The sequence below is a fragment of the Emys orbicularis genome, chromosome 6 (genome assembly GCF_028017835.1).
Source record: "Emys orbicularis isolate rEmyOrb1 chromosome 6, rEmyOrb1.hap1, whole genome shotgun sequence".
Lineage (NCBI taxonomy): Eukaryota > Metazoa > Chordata > Testudines > Emydidae > Emys > Emys orbicularis.
The window spans coordinates 39,499,212-39,526,890 of record NC_088688.1 but is presented as its reverse complement, the minus strand read 5'-3'; the positions used below and the strand labels follow the sequence as shown (position 1 = coordinate 39,526,890).

General features: G+C 39.7%; 2 protein-coding genes across 2 annotated transcripts in view; both read right to left on the bottom strand.

Moving 5' to 3' along the window:
* The window catches only part of IPO11 (importin 11), a 250,011-nt gene that overhangs the window by 14,942 nt on the left and 207,390 nt on the right, over positions 1-27,679 (bottom strand). Inside the window, exons 29-30 of the mRNA XM_065406414.1 lie at positions 9,517-9,612; positions 4,291-4,375 (exon numbers count right to left, since the gene is read on the bottom strand). Coding sequence (XP_065262486.1) covers positions 4,291-4,375; positions 9,517-9,612 — 181 coding nt within the window. The remainder of the gene's footprint in view (positions 1-4,290; positions 4,376-9,516; positions 9,613-27,679) is intronic.
* On the bottom strand, positions 21,210-23,135 carry LRRC70 (leucine rich repeat containing 70). Its single transcript, XM_065407018.1, has one exon. It carries the CDS (start codon positions 23,133-23,135, stop codon positions 21,210-21,212), a length of 1,926 nt encoding a protein of 641 aa, XP_065263090.1.

Sequence of the window (27,679 nt, the reverse complement as noted above, 5' to 3'; positions counted from 1 at the left end):
TATCCTGATCTTTCTGAGTCCTGGGTCGAAAATGTTTACAAATACAGCACTTGTCCTTCACATGCGACTCCCCCAAGCACTTGAGGAGGCTGCTGTGGGGGTCACTTACAGGCATAGGCCTGTGACAGTTCGCGCAGGGCTTAAACACTGGAGACTGGGACATGCCCTACCTGGGGCAAAGTCCCCGCTGGGAATCTAACTTCTAACTCCTAACTACACTTAACAACTACTTAACGCTAACTACTATAAACAACTATTTACAAGGTCCTAAGGCTCAAAGTCAGGAGAGACGAAACCACCAGCCCTTGCTATGTAAAGATAAGCGCTCCGACTAACCACCACAGGCGGTAAGAAGAAATGGAGAGAGCACAGGGCTGGCGGCACCTGATATACTGACGCACAAGTGCGGCACTCGACGTGGTGCCACAGATGGCTCTACGAATACCTCTAAGGCAAAAATCTCTGACAACGGCGCACGTGGGCGCGCACACACCTAGAATGGAATTGACATGAGCAAGCACTTGAAGAACCACCATTCATTCTTAGAAGTCAGCTGATAAAACAATGCAGACAAAAGAAGAAATGCACATGCTTAATATCATGATGTCATTTTCAAAAAATGATTTTTGGCATAGCAGATTCAGTCCTTTTATCTAAATGTTCTGTTACGCAAAGAAACATTTTGTCTAATAAAACAACAAAATTACACTAGAGAGATATTACATTCCCTCTCACTGGCAAATTTGCTTTCGGTGGCTCAGTTGCAGAAGTGCAGACCCTAGATTTCTCCTTGTCACTTACTGTGACTGCTAGGATGATTACCAGTTACCACTGAGGATTTCCCTGTTATCTAGGACTCCCTCCTCTGCTTCTCCACGCTACTGCCTTCCTACCTGAAAGAAATATGTTAACCTACCCTAGCTCCCTATATAATATAGTGGGTTTCTTGTAAATGCCAGTGCTTGGAAAACCTAGTTGGTAGTGAGTCTCCATTGTCTCAAATGAGACACAGAAAATAAATTAAAAGGTGAATGGCATACAATGTCATTCTGTGGCTTGGTCTATGACAGCTCAGATGACAGGTTCTATAAATCAGTTCCCTACCAGGGGAAAAAAAACCTAGGGAGGAAGAACAAAAATTCAAGCTTGGAATAGAAGACAACGACTAAGGGGAAGGGAAGAAGTGGATTATTTTATGCAACAGCAAATATATCCTGAACTACCATTGTTGGGTCTGGGTACCTGCTGCCAAAAAAGGGAGCACTTAGCATAGAATTTTGTTGCAAACTGGTTTTCAAAATAATTTACAAGCATTGCATTCTTACTGAATTTGGCTCTATTAAAGCAACCAAACCATTATCATCATAAAAGGATAAAAAAAATCTGCTATGGATAATAGTAGGATAATATTTTTGTGGATTGTGAAACTGTTTTATCTTTTTTTTTTAATTAGTATGTTCTAATTAACTTAAAACACTACGGAAGTTTAGAATTAAAAACAAAATTAAAAACAGCTGAATGGGATTATTGTAATTAGGGATACTGCAGTCTTAATGAAAAGTGGATTTAGCTAGATTAATATGCAAAGAGTTGACCTAAAACACTAATTGGCTCTACTTAAAATTAGCATACAATTTAAGGAAATTAAGAACCACCTGAGGAAACTGCGAACCATATACCAAAAACAGGAAAGTCAAATGTTTATATAAGATGTTGGCTTCCTACCAAAGAAAGAATGAAATATGAATTAAACAAATCGTTACAGATATAAACTGTCACTTCTGTTCTACAGGATAGAAAATGTTTCAAGTTTCTAACAACTATTCTGCAAGAAAGACTAAATGTTTGGAAATCCTTAGTAATGTTCCTGTTTGAGACATAGGCAAAAACTGGAAGACATGTTGAAGGATTTTTTTCTCCCTCTCCCCCACTCCCATCACTTCTTGGCAGCATTTCTTTAAGAATATAAGAATGGCCATACTGGGTCAGACCAAAGGTCCATCTAGCCCAGGATCCTGTCTTCCGACAGTGGCCAATGCCAGGTGCCCCAGAGGGAATGAACAGAACAGGTAATCATCAAGTGATCCATCCCCTATCACCCATTCCCAGCTTCTGACAAACAGAAGCTAGGGACACCATCCCGGCCATCCTAGCTAATAGCCATTGATGAACCTATCCTCCATGAATTTATCTAGTTCTTTTTTGAACCCTGTTATAGTCTTGGCCTTCACAACATCCTCTGGCAAGGAGTTCCACAGGTTGACTGTACATTGAGTGAAAAAACACTTTCCTTTTGTTTGTTTTAAACCTGCTGCCTATCAATTTCATTTGGTGGCCCCAAGTTCTTGTGTTATGAGAAGGAGTAAATAACACTTCCTTCTTTACTTTCTCCACACCAGTCATGATTTTATAGACCTCTATCATATCCCCCCTTAGTCATCTCTTTTCCAAGCTGAAAAGTCCCAGTCTTATTAATCTCTCCTCATACGGCAGCCGTTCCATACCCCAATCTTTTTTTTTTTTTTTTTTGGTCCTTTTCTGAACCTTTTCTAATTCCAATATATCTTTTTTGAGATGGGACGACCACGTCTGCACGCAGTATTCAAGATGTGGGCTTACCATGGATTTATATAGAGGGAATATATTTTCTGTCTTATTATCTATCCCTTTCTTAATGATGCCCAACATTCTGTTTGCTTTTTTGACTGCTGCTGCACACTGAGTGGATGTTTTCAGAGAACTATCCATAATGACTCCAAGATCTCTTCCTGGCGTGGTAACAGCTAATTTAGACCCCATCATTTTATATTGGGATGGGGTCTAAAGTTGGGATGATGTTTTCCAATGTGCATTACTTTGCATTTATCAACATTGAATTTCATCTGCCATTTTGTTGCCCAATCATCCAGTTTTGAGAGATCCTTTTGTAGCAATTCGCAGTCTGCCTGGGACTTAACTATCTGGAGTAGTTTTATATCATCTGCAAATTTTGCCACCTCACTGTTTACCCCTTTTTCCAAATCATTTATGATGGTATTAAATAGGACTGGGCCCGGTACAGACCCTTGGGGGACACCACTATTTACCTCTCTCCATTCTAAAAACTGACCATTTATTCCTACCCTTTGTTTCCTATCTTTTAACCAGTTACCAATCCATGAGAGAACTTTCCCTCTTATCCCATGACTGTTTACTTTGCTTAAGAGCCCTTGGTGAAGGACCTTGTCAAAAGCTTTCTGAAAATCTAAATACATTATATGCACTCAATCCCCCTTGTCCACATGCTTTTTGACCCCTTTAAAGAATTTTAGTAGATTGGTGAGGCATAATTTCCCTTTACAAATACCGTGTTGACTATTCCCCAACAAATTACGTTCATCTATGTGTCTGACAATTTTGTTCTTTACTAGACTTTAGAGTCTGAAAAAAATGCAAAAGTATAATTGTCTATGCTATGCAGTTTGTCCTGAAGGTTCCTGACCTCTCAGTTGGCATCAGAGTTTTTAACGCTGTGACAAAGTTCCTCCTCTATCTTGGTGGGTCCTGCGCTTATTGGCGGATTTTCTTGCCTCAGAGATTCACCATGTGGGTTGGGGAACAGCCCAGAGACCTTCCCCTCTGGAAGAATCCACAGTCCAGGTCAATTGGGAGGTTTGGGGGGAACCCGGGCCCGCCCTCTACTCCGGGTTCCAGCCCAGAGCCCTGTGGACTGCAGCTGTCTATAGTGCCTCCTGTAACAGCTGCATGACAGCTACAACTCCCTGGGCTACTTCCCCATGGCCTCCTCCAAACACCTTCCTTATTCTCACCACAGGACCTTCCTCCTGGTGTCTGATAACGCTTGTGCTCCTCAGTCCTCCAGCAGCACACCCTCTCACTTTCAGCTCCTTGCACCTCTTGCTCCCAGCTCCTCACACTCGCACCACAAACTGAAGTGAGCTCCTTTTTAAAACCCAGGTGCCCTGATTAGCCTGCCTTAATTGATTCTAGCAGCTTCTTAATTGGCTTCAGGTGTCCTAATTAGCCTGCCTGCCTTAACTGGTTCTAGCAGGTTCCTGATTACTCTAGTGCAGCCCCTGCTCTGGTCACTCAGGGAACAGAAAACTACTCATCCAGTGACCAGTATATTTGCCCTCTACCAGACTCCTGTACCCCATTGGTCTGGGTCTGTCACAACGCGTACTATAAATGACAACAATGGATGAACCAAATCCAGTGGCAAAGACTTACGGTTGACTACTGTATTAAATTATAACTCTAAACATTTAACTCAAGATATCAAGAACCTACCATCTTCTTCCTTTTGTCCTGTTCTGTAGGAGGTTCCTCATCTTCTGTCACTTTGGGCTCCTCAAAATGAGACATCAACATGCAGCTAAGAACAGGAATACACATATTGTAAATTCACACTAACAATTAAAATACTCAAAAAATAAATGGCAGACTAACTAGGTATTCAAGATAATGGAAAAATATGTATAAGTTATTTAAAAACTATCATTGCTTTTTAACAGTAGCTACCTCAACAGGATATCAACAGATAACATAAAGGATCCCATGTCACTCAAGAGGTTTAGCAGTACCTATTTTATTGCAAAGGGGTCCTTCCACTGTTAGAGGCAATAGGGTCCTTTCTAAATTGCCAACCTGCTTAGACATCTTGTTTTCAGCTAGAATATATTGAGCCAGTTTTTAAAACATGTATTCCCACATCATATATAAAACCAAGTCCCTTTTCAGTTTGTATGTTTGCTACACTAAATAGACATATGGATTTAGAAGTTACTGTGGTTAGAGAGGGCTCAAATGTTTTTCTACTTAAGTCTCTGGTTTAAGTCAGGTTTTGAAGTAAAATTAAAAAAATTCAGATGCTTAGGGCTTGGTTCTGCTTTATAAGAACTGTGCATGTGCTCAGGCTGCAAAGTAAGCCTACTGTTGAAGCTGCTTGCTACTAAAGTTGTCCCCACTTTTGTGCTCAGTGGTGGTTTAACTTATTCTTTCATTAAGGTTTTTCAAGGTTCAGTTTAATAACAGTGCTATATAATCCCAGTATTTCACATGTCACAAATGTTTCATGCATTTTAAAAATGGCTCTCAGAGGTTTTTTATATTATGGTAAAAAGTGATTAGGGTCTTTACTAAAAGTGAATTGGTGAATAAGAAATTAATTTTCAAAAGGAGATGCAGATCGGTAGAAATGAAATGAAAGGCACACATATGGATGTGGGGCTGCAAATTTCCGATCCCAAAATTATGATGAGCCAATAAATAGTGTAATAAGCCCTCTGTGGTGAAGATGCTGCAGTCCAAGTGTGCCTCAATGAGCTACTGAAGAAGGTGTCAGTTCCCTTTGTTTCTAGACTGTTCTCTCTTAGGACATCGCTATACTTGGGAAATGTATCACAAGACTCGCATCAGTTCGGACACTGGTTAGTTCACAGATCCTTATGTGTGTTTGAACAGCAACCACAGAACCCAAGGGCTCCCCTTGTTTTATGTTTAAAATAAGCCATGGAGTCTGCACCATTGTGGTGTAAACCCAGGTTGCCAATGAAGGTTCCGGGCTGCATTATAAGTGAAGTCTAAGATTTTTGAGTATTTTTTCACTGGGGATAGTAAATAAACTGTCTCTGGGAGGGGGGAACAAAAACTGCCCTTGACAAAACACTAATACAACCTTATCCTTATCCCAGTTCCTTTAGTGTGTAATAAACACCGGGGAAGACAATTAGAGAGAGATTCTTATCTAGTAACAAACTACCAACCATAAAATAACAAAATCCCCGGAGCTCTTTGCAAAAGCCTATAGTAAGGAGGTAGTAGTGTTATGGACCATCTGGCAGTTAACAAAATCAGACTTTGCCACTTACAGCTGAAATAATACTTTCAGAAATTACACAAAATGAAGAGGCAGAAAATGTTAGTAAGTTCTAACCACACAACAACTCGCTCTGGTAATGACTCATGAACCAGTGGAACAGAAATTGGATTTGATTCATACCTCAGCATGGAGTTTAGGTGACTTACACAAACCAGTACAGCAAGTAAACTTGCTTCTTTACATGAACAAACAGACTTTAATTCAGGACAATGAACCTCTGAGAAGCAGAGCGGAACACAGAATATTCCTTGAAATTTAAAATAATATATTAAAATCTGATAAAGGAAATACTTTTTTTTACACAGCACATACTTAATCTGTACAACTTATTGTCACAAAGTTTACACACTTGGATGAAAAATGGGAACATCCATAGTTACATTACATTGGGTAAAAAACTAGTTCTTTTATACTAGATATAAAGACCTCCTGCTTTAGGGCATAAACCAATTAAAAACATACAAAGTGGTTAGAAAGCAATGTCCCCTATCAGGCAGTTTATCCTTATTTATCTACTACGGAGTTTATTGCAACCTTCCTCTGAAGTATCTGGTATTGGTCATTGTCAGAGACAGGATATCAGGCTACAAGACTACTGGTTTGATGTGGTATTCAGATATGCTGTGTTGCAATGGAAAACACAAAATATTCAATCAATTTATATTTTGTACATTTCTCTTCCATACTGACAGAGTTACTTAATTAACAGCCCCCTCAATGTGTTTAAATTATATCTAAGAGATGCTTGAAATTAAAGGAACGCTCCTCTCCTATAGAAAGATCTTCTTTATTCCTGCATTATAATGCTTAAGCTCCATGCGCTCTTCACTGGTACAAGAAGGATCTGTTTAAAATGGATGATCCATATTTTGAGCCAATGTCAGCTATGACATTACACTCTGCTTTCATTGTGATATCTGTTGTTGTTTTTTTTGTCAGACTGACATTGAATTTTGGAGCTGATGAGATGAAGAAATTATGTGTTATCTCTGGGTTTTAAAGTTCTGTTTTTTCTTGCAGGGATGTGTTTGATGTAGTTCAAAGGGAACACTTTTTAATTTTTTCAGCAGGGGGTTAAAATATACAGTGGAATTTAACTTCTTCCTGTTTAATATCCCTGTTAAATTAAAGCTGCCAAATTAAACAGAGGAACAGTGTATATTATGTATGAGCCTGAACAACACTGATTTTTTGCAAGATAAAGTTATAAACCGAATTCAAATTATTTTTCAGCTAAGACATCCTCTAACTTGACAGAAGATAAACATGCTGGAGAAAATTTCAATAATGACACTCTTGCTTTCTAGAATAAATTGTATTTTGATATCCTTAGTACCATAACACTGAAGAACAGATTTTTTCCCCTCATACATATTTGTGAGTGTTGTCAATAGGAAGATGTTTATATGTAAAATCCTGCTTTCTCTCTCTTGTAGCTGATATGGCCTCTGCTTGGGGAATAAAATATGATGACTGCTTATACTGATGTGCTATTGCTAGTCTTTGTTTTTTCCATTAACAAAAAGATTTACTCTTCACTATTGTTCATTTATTTATTTTATTTATTTTTGTAATTCATTGTAAATGTATAAGGAGAATTAAAGCATAAAGGAATTGGATGTGGGAAAGCAGCACCTACATTTGTATTTTTAAACTCAGAAATACCTCTGTAATTTACTTTGTTTTAATGCATTTAGGCAGAGCAGCACATTCGGAATTACAGAGGCTCTACCTGACCATAAATACATTGCGACTTAGAAGTACTTCTAAGGTTGTTAAGGAATCCTTTGTAAGTCTGAAAACACCTGAATCACAGTGCTCCGTAGAAGGAAAATTTCTTACCAATTACTAGAGTTCTCACAATATATAGCCTCTGCAGAGAGACACTGTAGGAGGCACACTTGCCTTGCAATTCCACAGCCATTCTAACATATTTTAAACATCCGGGCATGTGCGTGCCTCCATCTGCGGACCCAAGAACCAGGCCTCGTCACATAAGTATTCATTTCTCTACTTCATCTAAACTAGCTGCAGTACTCCCAAGAAGCAAGGAAGGAGGATGGATCAATGTGGATCTGTAGCAACAATATATTTTGAGAGCTCCAGTTACTGATTAGTAATGTTCCTTTCTCTCTCAAGAAACTGCTTCATCAGACATGGCTTGTAGAAGATTAGCACACAGTAATTCCCATGAAGAGGGATAAGGACCATTTAAATAAAGACTTTTACATCTAAGATGCAGATACTATTATGTAGACAAGCTGTGGAGGAAGGGTTACTCTTGTAGAATGGGCTCCCAGTCTCTCCAGTGCTGTAAACTGGGTACCAAACTTCATCCGGTCTTGATTTTCACCCCAAATACTAGAAACAGGATATTTTGCAAAAGCACATGGTTTTAAGCAATAACTCAAGGTCATTTTATGTCCATTTTATACACTTTAGTCTCAACAGGCAAGCTTTGTTGCTTTGGGAACAAGCCTGAAAAACTTATGGTTTCATTGATACCACCTTAGGAGAAACACTGAATGAAGTACATATAATTTATAAACCAAATGCTCTTTAATATATATGTAGGGGTGTAAGTGCACACATGCTCATGAAAAACCATACAATAAGAGACCAAGTTAATAGGGCTGTCAAGAGCTTAAAAAAATTAATCGCAATTAATCGCACTGTTAAATAATAGAATACCATTTATTTAAATATTGTCCTCTGGAATGGTGGGCATATGAATGTTTAGCATATCTGGTATGTAAATACTTTGCAATGCCAGCTACAAAAGTGCCATGCAAATGCCTGTTCTCACTTTTTGGTGACATTGTAAATAAGAAGAGGGCAACATTATCTCCTGTAAATGTAAACAAACTTGTTTGTCTTAGCGATTGGCTGAACAAGAAGTAGGACTGAGTGGAGTTGTAGGCTCTGAAGTTTTACATTTTTTTGTTTTTGAGTGCAATTAGGTAACAAAACAAAAAAAATCTACTTTTGTAAGTTGCACTTTCACAACAAAGAGATTGCACTACAGTACTTGTATGAGGTGAATTGAAAAATGCTATTTCTTTTATAATTTTTACAGTGCAAATATTTGTAATAAAAAATATACACTTTGATTTCAATTACAACACAGAATACAATTTATATGAAAAGGTAGAAAAATATCCAAAATATTTAATAAATTTCAATTAGTAGTGTATTGTTTAACAGTGAAATTAAAACTGTGATTAATCGCGATTAATTTTTTTGAGTTAATCGCATGAGTTAACTGCAATTAATCAACAGCCTTACAAATTAGACATTGCCTCATACATTTACCTACCACATGGTCTTACAAATCAAACACAATTTGTAAAACCATGTGGCAGATGAAGTTATTAGCCAAAGTCTAATTTAGTCTACTCCTACTTCAAGCTGGTTACAAAATTACAATACTTTCCTCATACTTCAATACTCCCATGAAACCCCATACAAAAAAATATACTATTGTGAAAACAGACTTCTTCAGAACATGCAAATGTTTCAACTCCCCAAAGCAGTTTTTCCGGAGGGAGTGGGGGGGGGGGGGGAGGAGAGAGAGTGCAAATCTTAAACTGCTAGTACTATTCAGCACACACAAGTTAATTAGATTTTCCACTTACTCTTTGTATGTTCTTGTTTCAGGATCTTCAGTCATAACATCATGCAGCCCTTCCACAGAAATGTTAATGATGCCACAGAATTTATCTTGGATAACACTGGAAAACAACAGGAAAATGTTTTAGCTGGACTAGCTAAACAGGAAATTTGCTTGATAAGCATAGGGCACACCTATATTGCAGTGTTTTCATTATTTAATGCTCAGCTGAACACATTGTCATGTAACTTTTCAAAAATTTTAAAATAAATTACACAAACAGCTAAGCAGCAACTGGCAAAACAAGTGACTAAAAGTATCAAAAGGCAAATTAACTAGAAATGTAGTTTTCTTTTTTTTTCCTTTAGAAGAATGAAACTGCACTATACGTCTACCAATAACTTATACCATACAACTTTGTAGACAATTACAAAACTGGATAAAAATTGAAATATCTTAAATAAGGGAAAAACATTTATCATTACTATATGAGTGCAATTCATCTTTAAATTTGAAGGATAGGATTAAAACTCAAAATGATGTGCACAAACTGGAGAAATGGTCTGAAGTAAATAGGATGTAATTCAATAAGAACAAATGCAAAGTACTCCACTTAGGAAGGAATAATCAGTTAGACACATACAAAATGGGAAATGACTGCCTAGGAAGGAGTACTCTGGAAAGAGAGCTGGGGATCATAGTGGATCACAAGCTAAATTCAAGTCAGATGTACATCTCTACCCCGATATAACGCTGTCCTCGGGAGCCAAAAAATCTTACCGCGTTATAGGTGAAACAGCGTTATATCGAACATGCTTTGATCCGCCGGAGTGCGCAGCCCCACCCCCCTGGAGTGCTGTTTTACCGCGTTATATCTGAATTCGTGTTATATCGGGTCACTTTATATTGGGGTAGAGGTGTATTAGCAGGAATGTTGTAAATAAGACACAAGAAGTAATTCTTCTGCTCTACTCCACACTGATTAGGCCTCAACTAGAGTATTGTGTCCAGTTCTAGGCACTACATTTCAGGAAAGATGTGGATAAATTGGAGAAAGTCCAGAGAAGAGAAACAAAAAGGATTAAAGGTTTAGAAAACATGACCTATGAGGAAGATTGAAAAAATTGGGTTTGTTTAGTCTGGAGAAGAGAAGACTGAGGGGGGACATGATAACAGTTTTCAAGTACGTAAAAGGTTGTTATAAGGAGGAGGGAGAATGTATTTTGCTCTTTTTAAAAAAGACTACGTACAGTAAACCTAAGAAATATTAAAAATATGGAAGAAAGAATGATATTGGGACTGATTCTAACAAGCACAGTTTCTAATAGCAATCATATATTTCATAGAATCGAACGCTTGGAAGGGACCTAGAGAGGTCTTTTAGTGCAGTCCACTGCACTCAAGGCAGGACTAAGTATTACCTAGACTATCCCTGACACGTGTTTGTCTAACCTGCTCTTAAAATCTTCAATGACGGAGATTCTACAACCTCCCTGGGCAATTTATTCCAGTGCTTAACCACCTTGACAGTTAGGAAATTTTTCCTAATGTGCTACCTAAACCTCCCTGGCTGCAATTTAAGCCCATTGCTTCTTATCCTAGCCTCAGAGGTTAAAGAGAACAATTTTTCTTAAACAACTTCTAAAATCTGCTATCAAAGCAGGGGCATATCAACACTGTCTTTATGGAAGATGGTTATGTACTAAAATATGGTATATAAGCTTGTGAACAAATTGTGGCTACCCCAAAAATGCTTTCCTTCTTGAGTAACAAAATTACTTACATTTAATTTTTTAATCAAACAGTCATATGAGAAATTAAATTCAAGAAAAATCTTGGATTTGAATGAATACCCTTACCAGCAATAGGCAGTTTTTACATTAAGGCCAGTAAGGACCAATATGATCTAGTTTTGACTTCCTGTGTAACACAGGCCACAGAATTTCACCTAGCACATCTTTTAGAGCATCATCCAATTCTGATTTAAAGACTTCAAGTGATAGAGAATCCACAACATCCCAGTGATTAATTATCATCACAGTTAAAAAACTGTGCCTTAAATCTAGCCTGAATTTATCTAGCTTCAGCTTCCAGTCATTGGATCTTTTTATGTCTTTGTCTGCTAGACTGAAGAGCCCTCTATTAAAAGTTTAATTTTTTAAAGTTTTAGTTTGAATGAAGCAGCTAAGGAAACAAGACCTTGTACCTAGCTTTGAAGACAGCTATAAAACAGTATTTTAGACTTCATTGTGATGGGTTGATGGTAGTGACTCTCCTGTTCTATTTTAAGGCCCATTTCATCCTGTCATGCTTGAAAATGGATTTGTTGAACTGACCTCATAACTTTCACTATTTTGGGAAAAGCGATATTGGGAGCACATAATACTTTAGGAAACATTTTTGTCTGATCCAGATAGTAGATAATGTTTTCACCCCTCTACTACAGTGCATGCTTACTCTTATGAAGGCACTAGAATGCTCCTATGGACTCTGCTGGAGCATCCAACCTCTCAACAAGCCACTTTAGCAGCACATGGCCTGCATATATACTATTCTCTTCTATACAGGTTCTTATACTGCACCTTTAACCATAATATCTGAGTACCCTCCAGCAATGCATTAAGCAATGTGACTAACATAAATTGTGTTTGTTCTTTCATCCCCTCCCCAGGGGAAGATTATGTACAGTGGAGTGTTTTACTTTGGATTTAAATAAAATATATTTACACACACACACAGCTATATGTTTATATGAGAAAAGGCAAGGCCCAAGAAATATGCCTTGCTCTTAGAGTGGAAGGTAATGAGATTTGTGATGGTTATTAGTTCCTCTGGGAGTTCATTCCAGTCTTGGACCACCCCCAAGAAAGCGCTATCCTTATTGTAGAAAGTTCCATTGTGCCAGAAGAGCAAAGTTCACAGCCTTGGACTTTATCTTCAAGCTGTGGTGGATCTTTTAGATAATCTGGGCCTCAGCCATTGAGCACCTTTAAGATAACGATGAAGACCTTGAACTTGATTCGAAATTCCATGGGAAGCCAGTGTATAGAGCAGAGGACAGGTGTGATATGTTTGCAGTAGCCTCTGTTGCTGAGGAGACTTGGCCCAGAGTTTTATATTAGCTGGAGTTTCCTAAATGCTGAAGGCTTCATGCCCAGGTATATTGCAGTGCAGTTCAGCCGTGGGGGGGGCAAAGGTCTGAATAACTGAGGCCAAAGCATCATTCACCAGGATGGGACAGAGTCTCTGAGCCAACCAGAGACGGTACAAAATATTATTTGCAAAGACTGCTATGTGAGAGCTTAGTATTAGTGAAGAATCCAGGAGCGCTCCTACCCTATCCACTGTACTGCCCAATTGTGGGCATGCACCTTCAACATTGCATCCATAGACAGAACTCTTCAAGATAGTTTTACTCTATCCACCAGCATAACCTCTGTCTTGCTCATGTTCAGCTTCAAGTGTTAACTTACTGAATTCCAAAGTTTGTAAACTAAGCCTACAGCAAAATGATGCTCAGGAATATGTGTGATTAAATTGGAGAACTGGAGATAAAGCGTAAGTGTTGCTCACAATCCAAGAACTTTGATGCAGAGCTATCCTGGATTAGGACAGTGGAATTAATCTCACCTCCAGGAGTTTGTTGGAAATAGCCATAGATCCAGTCCACTCTACAACTTTCAACCATTATTTTATAGCCAATTAGACATCACCTTAATTGGTTAAATGCAACGTGGTTCCGTTTATTTCTGACCTTACAACTCAATTTAAGGGCTCTTGTCCATACTACATTTTTGTGAAATCCCAAGAGATGTAGGGCTGTTGTAGTCTGTGAGGATCAGGTGGATGTATTCCATATAATCAATTTCGTAACTGTTTGAAGGGAGTGAGCATTGGCGTACCTCAGTCCTATCCATTATCTTCTAAATATTCTATCTTATAAAGTAAAACTGTATTTAAGTGGTGGTAAAAATAATCTATACTTGATTTTTTAAATTGAAGTTTTACTTTTTTAATTCTTGTCAGCTTCTCATTTTACTTTCATATTTAGGATAAGAATTGCTTATAAAAGATGATAAAATGCAGCTTTCAGATTACTTATAGTTATGTGAAAATGTTCTCTTTTCATCCAAAAAAAGAAAAAATATACTACATACCTAGGAAAAAGAGACACTGCATCTAGCACTGGAAAATTTCATGTCCTTGTTTCTGAAGTATTATAGGGAATACATGAAAAGTTTGGTTTAAAACCTGCTTTGATATTACTTTATTTAATCTATCATTAAATAACCATCTTGATATCAAAAGTTTTTGTCCCATCTTTCACTCAATTCTAGAAAATTTCCTTTAGGAAATGAATTTGTAATTTGGTGTTAAAACAGTTATCAAATACTTCAGTATGAAGCGTATAATAGTCTAATTGTACACAAAAGGACGCAAAAAGGGGAAACAAGCAGGACACAGTATAGCATATAAGGCACATGGCCCAAGCATGCAAAGAACATACAGGGCTGGTTTCAACAAGTTCTTGCATTTGAATAGCTCTGGGATTCTAGAGGTGTAGACTATACCCTTTGAGCATATGCCGCTCAATTAGAAGCACAAGCCATCTGGCATATATTTTCTACTGCTCTCAATATGCATGATTCTTGGACCGCTGTTGGGGTTTTGGGATCTATATCAACAAGGGCTGGTCTATGGAAAGCACAGTTCTGCAGGACAGGAAATGGCCAACTGTGATCCACCTGTTCAGGAGTCCCTTGAATGGATTATCTTAAGTGGCTAGAGTGCAAACTACACTGGGCAGCTCTCTTATTCACATTTTTGGGGGGTTTCAGTGTTTACAAATTGGTGGGAAAAGCTCATAGGAAGGCCCACCTGAACACCTAAGCTTCAAAGGATCTGTGATTCTCCAAAACATATCAGAGAAGGTTGACCATTGGGAACCTGAGATCCTGTCATCTGGTGGAAGCAAGAGGCAAGGAATGGCGTAGAGCTTTGTGGTAACATTGTTTGGTCAGGAACATTCTGAAAAGAAGCAATCTGGATTATAAATTTGTTTCATCATCATTTTCTTCCTCTTTTCTGGGGGTGGAGAAGGGATCTTTCGATTACATTTACATATAAGAGAAATTATCATTTTTATTCCTTGTGCTGCAATTGCAGGACCTGGTAAAAAGATTAAAAAATGTAGAGTATTGCAAAGTTGAGAGTCAGGCGAATGTAGAACACTTGCCAAAAGTGGGTAAAAATGATAGTGTTCAGTAAACACGTGTGTGACTTTTCAGCCATGGAACAAAAGGAACAAAGTTTCTTTTTCCAGCTATGCTAAAAGCCTTACCAAATATGAGATAATTAAACAGTGCAAAATGTTTAGAATACAAGACACATATTGAAAAAAAACAAGTCAATGCATGGTTACTATTGTTTAAAAACAAACCTACATTAAAGATCAAGGGCAATATAAAATGTATTATTGTCTTATTCTCAAGGAAACATCTTGCAAATCAATGTAACAAAATAAAGGATTTCCAAAATTAGCCAGTGTCTGTTCCTAGAAAGGTACTGGCAAATCAAAGTGGCAGGCCAATTCAAGACAGCACTAGGGACACTGTGTTTAAATGAACTTTTCTTTCAAAATTAAACAATTAATATTGTCTATAGTAGGAGTTTAATACATAAAAAAGTAAGCACCTCTTATTCCATATAGTTTGATTTCAGCCAATAAAAATATTTTTATTACTAGTTGGTGGTGCTTTCATGACAATTGCATTTTCCTCATTATTCAGAGCACAACTTTTCTCTGGGATCCTGTGAAAAAGACTTAGGATCCAACACTGCTGGTTTATATCTCCTGTAAGTAAGGGCTGTAGGACCCGGCTCCAATGCTGCAGCTGATACCATAAACACTATTTTAATTGGTGGAAGGGCCTGTCTGCACATAAAAACTTGAGCTATAATTAAAAGTACACCAGGATGTAAGTATGTATACTTGTGGCATGTTTAGTTCTACAGCTCTTGTTTTAATATATATTTACTTTCTCAGAATAAAAACGAAAGTGAGATGTAGCATCCAAATGGTGTGGGTTCCAGGGAAAATATTATAAATGTTTGCCCTTTCCCTACTCCATCAACCAAGCTATCCATTCACAATTTTTTATTATTCTAATAAGTTTGTTCAAAAATTCAGCGTCACCATTTTAACAACATACCAAACTACTGTAGACAAAATTCTACCACCATCATTTTAATAAAACACATACCCCAAAGAATCAAAATGTGGGTACTCAACCACATTGTCCCTGCCCCTAATGTGTATATCCTGTTAGTCTGTCAGAAAGGGAGTTGCGAGATCACCTCCTTCCGGGAGGGGGGGGGGGCAAGTGGGGGGGAGGAGGAGGGAGAGAGAGGAAGGAAGGGGGGAGAAGGAGAAGAGAAGTTGGATTGGGAAACTGGAAACTTTGCTTCCCTTCCTTGAAGATCTGGAGGAAAAGTACAGAGGTGAAATCTTCAGTGCTCTTCCACAAAGGCCCAGAGGATTGATGTAGGAACTGACAAGTCAACGGGGAAGAACATTCAAATCAGTTCCTTATTGGCCAAGGGTAGCAGAGGTGGCAAGGGTAGATTAAAGCGTCACTCTTTTTCTCCATGGGCTAGGATGATGAGAATAACTCCAGAAATACACCATAATGAATATAATTCTTTTCATTTACTAAAATAGCATTTGAATTCAAAAAGATATATTAAATGTGAATACTGGAAAATTAATGTATGCTTCCCTTTAATAGAAAAAAAAATATCTCCCCCACCAGCCTGATTCCAAACCTTATATCAACATCAGCAGGATTTTTGGGTGCTTAGTACTTTGAAAAATCAGACCAATGATGCTTTTCCTTCTACAATGGAATTTTTTTCTCAAAACTGCTTCCATATCAACATCATCTTTGTGGTATCTTGAAGAAAATGTAAAGAAGCATTTCACTAACTGTGGTCAGGGGAATGCTTGTGGTCCACAGAGCACTTGCTGGTCACGTAGAACTGGTTTCTCCTCATTTCCAACTAATAAATCACATAGAGAAACAGCCTAAAATTACATTAAATAATTACCTAATATCACTTGTGCATGTAAGCAATGGCTGTAGCTGACTCAGGAATGTTACACAATCAAAAATGAAAGGGCAGTCTGATTTTGAGGGGTTGCTGGATTAAAATGTAATCTATACTCTGAAACAGTGAGAATCCCTGATCTAAGGAACAAACGTATAAAAACTGAAAAGCATGGTCCATATCCTCGCTTCTGTTATGAAAGAAGCCACGTGGATTTCTCTAACCTAGGAGATTATATTGGTCCTTTATTACGAAGGACAGACATATAAAATGTCACAGACTCTTTAGGAAGACAGAAAGTTTTAAAAAAATCCACTCATTTCATATTCTGTAATTGTTACTAACCCCACAAGGAAACCTAACACCACCAGATCAGTGAATTCTATATAAGAACCAGAATGCGACAATAAGCACAATGGGGCAAGAAGAAAGATAAGATGTTGGATGGTTTTGTTTCAGCTTCCATGACCATGCTATCTAAAGCACATTTTAAATCTGAATCCAAGGCAAGAAACATTTTCCATGCTTTTCTCCTCTCTAAATACATGTGCATATTATACTTAACATCTCTATATCTGTATTATATCCTCGTAATGCCAAACAATCCAATTGGTTGAAACAAGGTCATGTGACCCATAGTAGCTGTTCCCCTAGTAGCATATCAGTGATGATTTTTAAACTTAAAATAGATGACCTAAGATAGAAAAGTCTCATTCAAGGATGCCTGATGCTGCACCACATTTAATACAAAGAAATCACGGGTCAGACACTCGGCTATTGCAAGGCGTATATAGTGCAGTGTAGGATCAGAGCACAAGTCTGAAGGTGGTGGAAAGCTTGTTTTTGCACACACCCCCGTACTGGGTTGTTGTGAACAGGAGCAGTCCTCAATAGCAGCTTAGAGTAACCTGAGAAGCTGAAACTGCAGCTGGGGATCAATCCAACATAGAGGCATCTCCGACATGTCCCTTATGCTGCCAGCAGGAAAGTGAGATGATACAGGAGCCCTTTGGTGGTTCTATGCCTTTAGAGCAGTGGCTTTCAAACTTTTTTCCTGGGGAGCCAGTTGAAGAAAATTGTTGACGCCCGCGACCCAATGGAGCTGGGGATGAGGGGTTTGGGGTGTGGGAGGGGCTCTGGGCTGGGGCAGAGAGTTGGGGTACGGGGGCGAGGGCTGCGAGGTGGGGCCGGGTATGAGGTGTTTGGGGTGCAGGAGGGGCTCCAGGGTTGGGGGTGATCTCAGGGCTGGGGCAGGGGGTTAGAGTGTGGGAGGGGGTCAGGGCTCTGAGCTGGGGGTGCAGGCTCTGGGGTGGGGCTGGGGAGCTCAGGGCTGGGGTAGGGGGGTGGCCTGCGGGAGGGGGTCAGGACATTGGGTTGGGGGTGCAGGCTCTGGGGTGGGGCTGGGGATGAGGGGTTTGGGGTGCAGGAAGGGGTTACGGGTTGGGGGGGGCTCAGGGCTGGGGCACGGGGTTACCTCTGGCGGCTCCCAGTCAGCGGCGCAGCGGCAGGCTTCCCACCTGTCTTGGCACCACGGACTGTGCTGCACCCCAGAAGCAGCCAGCAGCAGGTCCAGCTCCTAAACATAGGTGCACAAGTGGCTCTGCGCAGTTGTCGCCCGCAGGCACCATCTTTCCCCTCCCCAGCCCCCATTGGCTGGGAGTGCAGAACCAGTGCTCGGAGCAGGGGCAGTGTGCGGAGTCCTGTGGCCCTCCTGCCTAGAAACCAGACCCGTTGCTGTCCGCTTCTGGGGCACAGCACGGCGTGAGAACAGGTAGGCACTAGCCTGCCTTAGCTGAGCAGCACTGCCGACGGGACTTTTAATGTTCCGTTAGGGTCCCTGGGTGCTGAGCAAGGCGACCCAGTGCCTTACATGCCGCGACCCAGTACTGGGTCGTGACATGAACTTTGAAAAACACTACTTTAGAGGATGCCCTTTGCGCATTGTGGTGATGCTCCTATGGCAGACTGACCATAATGTACTGGCAGCATGATGAAAAAGGGATGTGCAACAGTAAAGGATCTGGCTCTATAGTTGAACAACATAAATTCATTTCATATTTGGGTACACATTTTCAAACACTGGTCTCCATTTTTACTGGTGCAAAACTGTAGGCACAAATATTGTGCTTGTAGATTTGGTTGCTTAGATACATAAATGATCTACATTTCTGGTGCACATACCTATGGATGCAAAACTGCACCTACAAAAATGGAGACCCAGTTTAGGATTGGCTGAAAATCTGATCCTAAATTAGTAGTTGTGACAAACTTCTATAGCTTTTTAATGCTATCATTCATATTGTCTGGGGAGAAAAACATCAACTAAATATAGTCCCAAAATAAAAGAAAATTAGAACAGTTTAAAACACACTCCAGGATACCAGCAGACACAATCAAACAATATTCTGAGTAAATATAAATAGCTAAAATAGATGCAAGGTACAAATTAAAAACTAATTTACATTTATTCAAGATGGATCCTGATCTTAAAAGCTAGATCTCTGGTACTGGCTGAGACAAAGTCATTTCACCTTGTGATTCAAAATACACCCCTCAGCAAAGGCTATTTAATAATACAGCATGTTTAACTTAAAAAATCTTAAGTGGGATGACGAATGATACAAAAACTGGCATTTTCAAGTTCATAGAAAAAAAACTATTAACCTTGGGATGAAAAAATTCCTCCTATTAAGGAATAATTATCTAGGCCTCTGATGCTGGATATTATGAAGTCCTTTTTTCAACGTACAGGAAAATTTATTTCTCTATATACCCTATTTTCCAGTTAGTGTGATATGCAGAGAGAAGATATATGAATACATGAACAAACAATATACAGTTCACTTCTGTTTATCCACATGGCCTGGGAGGATGGTGATTAAATAGATAGATAGATCGATCTATATTGGGAGCAGGGGGCCTGACCAAGGGCATAGCCACACATAGGCTTGTGTCCATGTGGGAGCAGAGCAAAGACTGGAAGTAGTAAGACCCTGTGTGCCAGGTCACAATGCCACTCAAATATGGCCTAGCCACTGCTCCATTATGGCAGCAGGGAAGTGGTTCTGCCATTACACTATCCAGCTCTGGCTACTGCCTCCCCATTGGCAGAAGCGTGCCTCAACCCAATCATGGCCCTGGGTGGATGGCAGATGTTGGCTACAATCAGATTAGCTGTGGGAGATGGGAGACCATGGGAAAGCAGTAACCAGAGCTAGGTGCTAAGGGGCAGAGTCCTTCTTCTGCATGAGTGCGAGAGAAGTGGTTGCACCAAGGAGTGGTCTTGAGACCTGGCAAACAGGCTCCTGCTCCCAGTCCCAGGCTTTGTTCCGCTCCCCATCAATACAGGCTCCATCCAATGCCACCCAACTCAGGTTACTTCCTTTTTTATTGATGAAGGCATGCCTGCCCTCATCCATTGCTGGGTGGGGGCCCTGGTCAAAACCTGATTGTTTGGCAGCTGAGAGCCAATCAGAGCCTGTGTTGATGGGGAAGCAGAGATGTGCAGAATGGTATGAAGTGGCAGCAGCTCTACTAAAAGACTGCCCCTTGGTAACCTGGCTCAATCTTAAAAAAATAAAATAAAAAAATCTAGGGCTGAGACACCTCCATAACCCCCCTCACTTTAAGCATTGTGGCTGGTGCTCAGATTTGGGTGGGCCTGGGTGCTAAGACCCAACCAATCCACTCGTGGCTACACCACAGAGGCAGAGATAGATTTAGGGAGGCTGAGCCCCCTCTAGTCTTAGCCACCTGCTGCCTATGCCTGGGGAACAGCCAAAACTTTTGGATAACTGGGCATTTGGATAAATGGAAATGCTATAGGAGGACATATTGTGTATTCGGATAACTATGATTTTTGGATAGAGAATTTGGATAATGAATTATATTGTATATCTTGTTTTAATATACATACTATACACACTGCAACAATTACTCCGAATATTAGCAACATATATTTTGTATTTAAATACAAATAATGTATAGTTTATTTTGCATGTTTCTCAGAAGATTTAACCTAATCCAAGTTAAATGAAAAGGAATGCACATCCCTTTTGTTTTCTGCTCCATTTCAGATGGTCATTATGAATTACTATTCACATATTAAGAGACTATCTTCCTAAGAGAACCATTTTCTCACACAACTATTTCAGCTTCATGATGCTGACAACAACAATCACCATCAGTTTTGCTTACTCATTTACAAGCTGTTTTATGTTGCTTCTATGAATAATTTAATAATAATAAATATTTGAAAAGAACAAAACCTTTAAAAAAGCATAGTTTTAGCTTCTCACACAGGGAGAACACTCGTTAGCTGCAGGAGTTATGAATGAAGAATTCCCTCAAATGGGGACAGAGTAGAATGAGATTTGTCCATGACACAGGCTTAAGATTCAAATGACAGTATAGCTATTAAAAGTTAAGAAATTCAGTGACATTTGGAGTAAGAATCATGATATCAATTCCAAATTATAACATTTTCCACAAAACCATCAACCAGTTAACCAAGTAGAGAAACTTCAACTATTTTTAAGAGAACTTAATGCACTTGATTTCTTGACATTTCAAACCACAATAGATTCAACATCAAAAGTCTAGCTGAATAAGTTACAATGCTGAATGTTCAAACAAGATGACCTGTGCCTGACTTTCAGGCATTGTTCGTTTGATAAACTTAATTTGGTCCAATTCTGAACTTCTCATTGGATTTTGAGGTAGGGACTGAACTGGGTCAGTTACATTGTATCTACCAGCCTGGTAAGAACTGTAGTACTCTATTCCCTTTTCCCCCGAGTCTCCCAGCATCTTCAGCTTCTGTCTAAACTGGACAATTTTATAGATTAGAAAAAGGATCACAGCACATGCTAAAATGAAAAAGGCTAATAAAATGTCAAATGCCTGATTCAGTTTCTCCACCTGCTGTGTACAGATTAGAGATGTTTTTAAGGATACAGATGCAGCATCTGGAGGAAATTCACTTTTCTGTTCCATGGTCAAGTTAACTGGCACAATCTGTGCAGCTGTTTGCACTGGTAATACTGATAACACTGTTGTTGCTTCTGATGGATTCCCAGCAGCATATTCTTCATAAAGAAATCGACTGGCAGATGTGGTTGGAGCTCTTCCCCAGAAAGTAACACGTTTAGTTCCAGCATTTTCCAAATGTACAAGTGTATCATATGTGGTTACCATACGCCATGCCATCACTAAAGTGGCGGTGCTATGATGGATACCTACAGATGCTACACTCCAGGCTGTTTCTGGATTAGTGGTAGTGATAGCACAGTTTGTGAATTCGGTCCATTTAACATAATGCAAAGGTCTACCGCGCATACTTGGGGGATCTTGACAATGGATTTTAACAGAGATTGAAGATAATGCTAGCCAATTACGTAGCCCAAGCAGTGTACAGCTACAGTTCCAAGGGTTGTTATTTGCCTGTAGATGAGTTAATGAAACCAAAGGCTTGAGCACTTTAGGCTGCAAATCGGTAAGGTTGTTAGATGCTAGATTTAGAATCTTTAAAAAAGATCCCATTTTTTCAAATGCATTATCACCAATGCTAACTATTTTATTCTTGTCTAGTTGCAGGTACATTAAATTATGCAACGAAGTAAAAGTGTTGGAATTTACATGTTCTAAATCATTATGGCTTAAAATTAACTTTTTAAGGTTATTTAATCCAGCAAATCCATTCATGATAATGCTTTTTATTTTTGCACTTTTTAAAGATAGATATTCAAGCCTGTCAAGTCCTTTAAATGCAAAAGGATGTATTGACCCAACAGGGTTGTGAGACAAGGAAAGTCTTTCTAGATTTTTAAGTATTCCAATGGCCTTTGATGGCACATGTGTTAAATTATTACCTTCAAGGTACAAATACACAAGGTTTCCAAGATGATGAAATGCTGTATCTGATATCCGTGAAATCTTATTGTTGGCTAGATTAAGCGTTTGAAGACTAATCATTCCCAAGAAAGTGCCACTTCCAAGGATACTGAGGCGATTTCTTTCAAGCGTTAAGTATCGAACTGAAATGAGACCACTAAATAATCCTCTAGGAACAAAAGATATTTGATTATTCTGAAGGTATAAACAATGAAGATCTGAAAGCCCTTCAAATATTCCTGGATCCAAACGTTTTATGTGATTATTATTTAGATGTAAGTAGCACAGTTTACTAAGTTCAACAAAAGCCTTTGGATGCACATATGAAATGCTGGAATTATCCAAATAGAGCACAGCAAGCTTCTGAAGGCCTGTTAATACATTTGGAATTACATGCGATATATTATTCCCACTGAGGTATACAAGTACTGTACTTTTTGGAAAGTTCTTTGGAATGCTTGAAAGACCTAAGTTACGACAGTTAACTTGTTTCCCAGTGCAGAGCTGGCAGACGGATGGACAGCCATGTACCTCTTTCTGGAGCAGCAACAAAAGAAAACAGTTAAGGATATGGAGGAATACTCCTGTGCAGCGTACAGAACTTTGAAGTCCACACACATCCCTGTCTTTGGCTTTCTCAGTCATCTCTGACTTAGCTATTAGAGATAAAAAAAATCAAATTTGTAAATATTACTCATTTAAAGTTCTAAGGTTCTATTTGTATAATTTTAAAAAACAGATGCAACTCTTTGTGATAATTTTTAATATTCTCAGCCAATATGCCATATAAATAAACAAATAGTACTTTTAAATACTGTATTCTACATCTTCTCTCTTTTGACACTAAATAGTTAAACATCATAAAGATTAAACTGCTTCTTAGCAATTGCCCTATATTAGAAGTGAACTAAAATTAGAGTAAAAGAATGGTAAAATGAATATGCTTGCCAAGCTAGTTGAAATATATTTAATCAGTTACTGTTTAAAAGCAACTAATTCTGTCATAACAATGGCTTTCAGTAAATTCAACACATTGTAAATTCTTTTCCTTATTTTTATATATTTGAAAAGTTTTAAAGCTTCACTGGCATTTATAAAGAAATACTGACTTTTTTTATACATTGAAACAAGTTTCTTTTCATCAGTAACATTTACTTCCCTTTTTGAATTTTACTTTTAAGTGAGCCCAGTTACGTTCAAAATATACCAAAAAAAAAAAAAAAAAAAAAAAAAAAAAGTCTTACCCCAAACCACAAATTCATATTATCAGCTGGCTTGTGAGGCAGTTCACTGGACTTACTTACAAGTTTACTTTTTAGACGTGCTGTAAGACTTTTCTTAGCAACATTCCGGTTTATTAGAGCGCTCACGTTTTGCCCTAGGTTTTGCAACTGTTCACTCAGGAAACATTCTTCCCATAGGCTCTTCCACAGTGAGTGGTTAAAGAGAGGTTACCATGGATACAGGAAATAGTGAGACAGGAAGTCATTTTATCTGTGCTTCTAAAGTATAGTTGGAAAGGAAATCTCAGCTATTTATTTCTAGAAAACCCAGAAATAAATTCATTTGTTGTAGTACATAGCTGTTACAGTCCATACATGCTTAATTTATAAAAACTGGTGATGCATAATAAGAGTTGCATATCAGATGGCTAGGTAGATCTAAATATTACAGAGTAAAACATATCTATTGTGATAACACACGTCGTAAACGTAAAAGCATTTATTCACACACAGAAAAAAAATCATGTAAAGCATTTACACAGTTCACTGACTACAGAGAAAAGTTGTTCCGAAAGCAAACAACATAATTAACGTAGTCTTGCCAAGTAAGAAAGTACTGAGGTCTATAAAAGGGGACTTGGGCTGTGATCTCATCAGGTCTCACAAATTAAGTAAAATCAGGTCTGGTCAGTATTTGGATGGAAGAGCAATGAAATCTTAGATGGTGTAAGAAAATGGTGTGGTGAGACACTAGAAAGCAATATTTTATCTAAGTCATTTTTTGAACTTAATCCTGCATATCATAACATGCCATTGTGTTGGAGGTGTCAGATGCAATTTTCAAAAGCATGCAAGTGACTTTCATGTGCTCCTAAATCATTTAGGTGCTTTTGAAAATACTATGCTTCATCTTTGGGAGGTATAAAAACGGAGGTTGTGAAATCTTGCGATAATTAAAAGATCTTGTGATCATTTCTGTAAGAGTGGAAATCTCTGCATCCATGTTCCAGCCAAAATTAATATGACTGCCTAAAATTCTCCCTGCAGCTTCAACTGGAGAAGTTATTATCCCTCTTAAAACATAGTTTTGTAGTTATGTATGCAGAATTCATGACATATCACACATATAACTTTTTACATTTCAGCAGTGATCCAGTCATCTCTATGATAAGCAGGCTGGTAGCACCGCCCGATATTAAGGCTGCCTGACACTTACCACCATAAGACCCTGATTCAGTTACTTATAACTTTCCCAAACTGCAAGTGTTATGGCTGAAATTTTCCATGCTAGATAACTGCCTGACGCTGAACCTTTTGGGGGGAAAAGTTCAGTTAAAACAGTTCAACCATTTCCAAGAATGAGGTTAGGGATAAACCCATTGTTTTGTCCATATTAAAACACTCTGGTAACTTTTTCTTTGAGGATATCTAATGTCCCCTTGCTTTGGAACAGGGACTTAAAATTGGCTGGGGAGGGAGAGCTGAGGAGGGCTTTGGGTTAGAGATGTGTGTGTTTTGCCATCCCTGTGAAAAATCCACTCAAATTTGGCCAAGTTATAAGCCTCTGAAAAATATCACTTCACACATGATTAGTGGAGACTTAGTACAGCTTGGCAGCTAAAATCTCTGAAGAGTCTGTCCTTACTGAGCATGCATATTACACACAAAAGCACTGTGCTAAGAACATTAAGGTCGCAAAATCAAACACTCAAAAGTCAGAAAACTGCCAGAATTAAGGTTGCCTGTTGAACCTTAATTTGGCTCCTTTGTCAATGTGCATTAAGATAATCTTTATTTACTATTTTTCCTACAGGACCTTGCCTCATTCAGTGCACAAAATGGATAATACTCTCTGAATGGGTATCTAGTCACTATTCCTTTTTATCCTCATCATTCAGTGTATGGCCCCATGTCTTATTTACTGCATAGTATTTAAAACCTGCACTGAATACAAAATTATTAAATTTCCTTATGGACTTTTCTATGACACCCAAAACCATTCACAAACATTAATGAATTTATCTTTACAACACCTTTCCAGTGTAAGATATTATTCCCACTTTGCAGATAAGAAATTGAACCATAGGGAGATTAAGAACAAATTTTTCAAGTGTCCACTAACTTTGGGAGCCCAACTTGAGAGTTCTAGGGCCCGGTTTTTCAAAGCGTGTAACCTTTTATAAGCATTTTATTCACCTAGAACCATATTGACCCAACATAAGTCCTCAGCAGAGATAGGAACTTTAGATCCACAGCACAGACCTCTACCACTTGAGCTAACAGGTAGCAGTAGTAATAGGGTTACCATACTCAAAAAATAAAAAAAGAGGACACTCCACGGGGCCCTGGCCCCACCCCTTTCCCACCCCCGACCCCGCCCCAACTCCGCCCCTTCCCCGCCCAACTCCGCTCCTTCCCCAAAGTCCCCACCCTAACTCCCTCTCCTCCCTCCCAGCCACGCGAAAAGGGCTGCCCGAGCGCTACCGGCTTCACGGTTTGCCGGGCAGCCCCCAGACCCTGCGCCCCTGGCCGGCGCTTCCCCAGCGCAGCTGGAGCCCGGTCTGGAGGCTGCCCGGCAAACCGTGAAGCCGGTAGTGCTCGGGCTTCGGGCAGCCCCCATGCCTCCGGACCCTGCGCCCCCGGCCGGGCACTTCCCCTCCCGGGCTCCGGCGGGGCAGGGCGCGGAGGCATGGGGGCTGCCCGAAGCCCGTAGCACTCGGCTCTTAAACAGAGCCGAAGAGTCAGGGGAGGAGCAGAGCCTCCGCGGCCGGAGGCTCTGCTCCTCCCCTGACTCTTCGGCTCTGTTTAAGAGCCGAGCTGCCCGAGCGCTACTGGCTTCGGGCAGCCCCCATGCCTCCGGACCCTGCGCCGCCGGAGCAGAGCAGCTGGAGCCCGGGAGGGGAAGTGCCCAGCCGGCGGCTGGGGTCCGGAGGCAAGGGGGATGCCCGAAGCCGGAGCACTCGGGCAGCTTGGCTCTTAAACAGAGCCGAAGAGTCAGGGGAGGAGCAGAGCAGCCCCGGGAGGGGAAGTGCCCGGCCGGCATTTTCCCGGACATGTTCGGCTTTTTGGTAATTCCCCCCGGACGGGGGTTTGATTACCAAAAAGCCGGACATGTCCGGGAAAAACGGGACGTATGGTAACCCTAAGTAGTAAGCTGTTATCTTCTGTGTGGCTCAGCCACCAAAGGGGGCTTTGCCAATAAGTTTTCACACTATTTGCTAGACAGCACCAGAATTAACACAAGTCAATTCCAGGTTCTGGATGGGAGCATGCTCTCGCTATTATAGATCCTTCTGCCTGTTACTGGTCTCAGACTGCTCCTATCCCTTCCCTGGCTCCAACTTCCTTCCCCATCTTGCCTCCTCACCCCTTTGCATTCTAGTCAGGCTGTTTTCTCCTTTTCCTCCTTGCTGTCATGATTCTAGGAGGGGAGAATTTATAGTGTAGAAGAGACAGTCTTCCTGCTCTCAATTCTGGTATCTGGCACCACAGCTGCTCTTGGCAGCTAGAATGAGAGTTGTGTGGCAATGGAGGATTCTCAGTGTAGATGAATCTTTGGAATATAATGCTGCCTGCCTCTAACAAACCTCTACAGCGGATGTGCAAACTGTAATTTTTCAGAGGCTTTTAACTTTACTAGATGTGGGTAGATTTTCATGGGGACAGCAAAGGGCACATGCTTGATATCATGGTGAAACCCCTAGCCAAATTTCAAGTTTCTGATCCAATACCTGGATGCACTAAAGCTTTTCAACAAAATGGTTGTTAAAAAAAAAAAAAATCAACGAGGCAAAACAACATACTTTTTCCTAACTTTGTTCTCAGAACTGTTTTTGCTAAAACTTTACAAAAAATCATCCTGAGGCACATATCTGGAAGGGAAAATTTAAGCCCTAAATTTGGCAAGGTTGTAAGGAACCGAACATAATGTCTTATAATGGAAATACCTTAACTACAGGTGTTGCT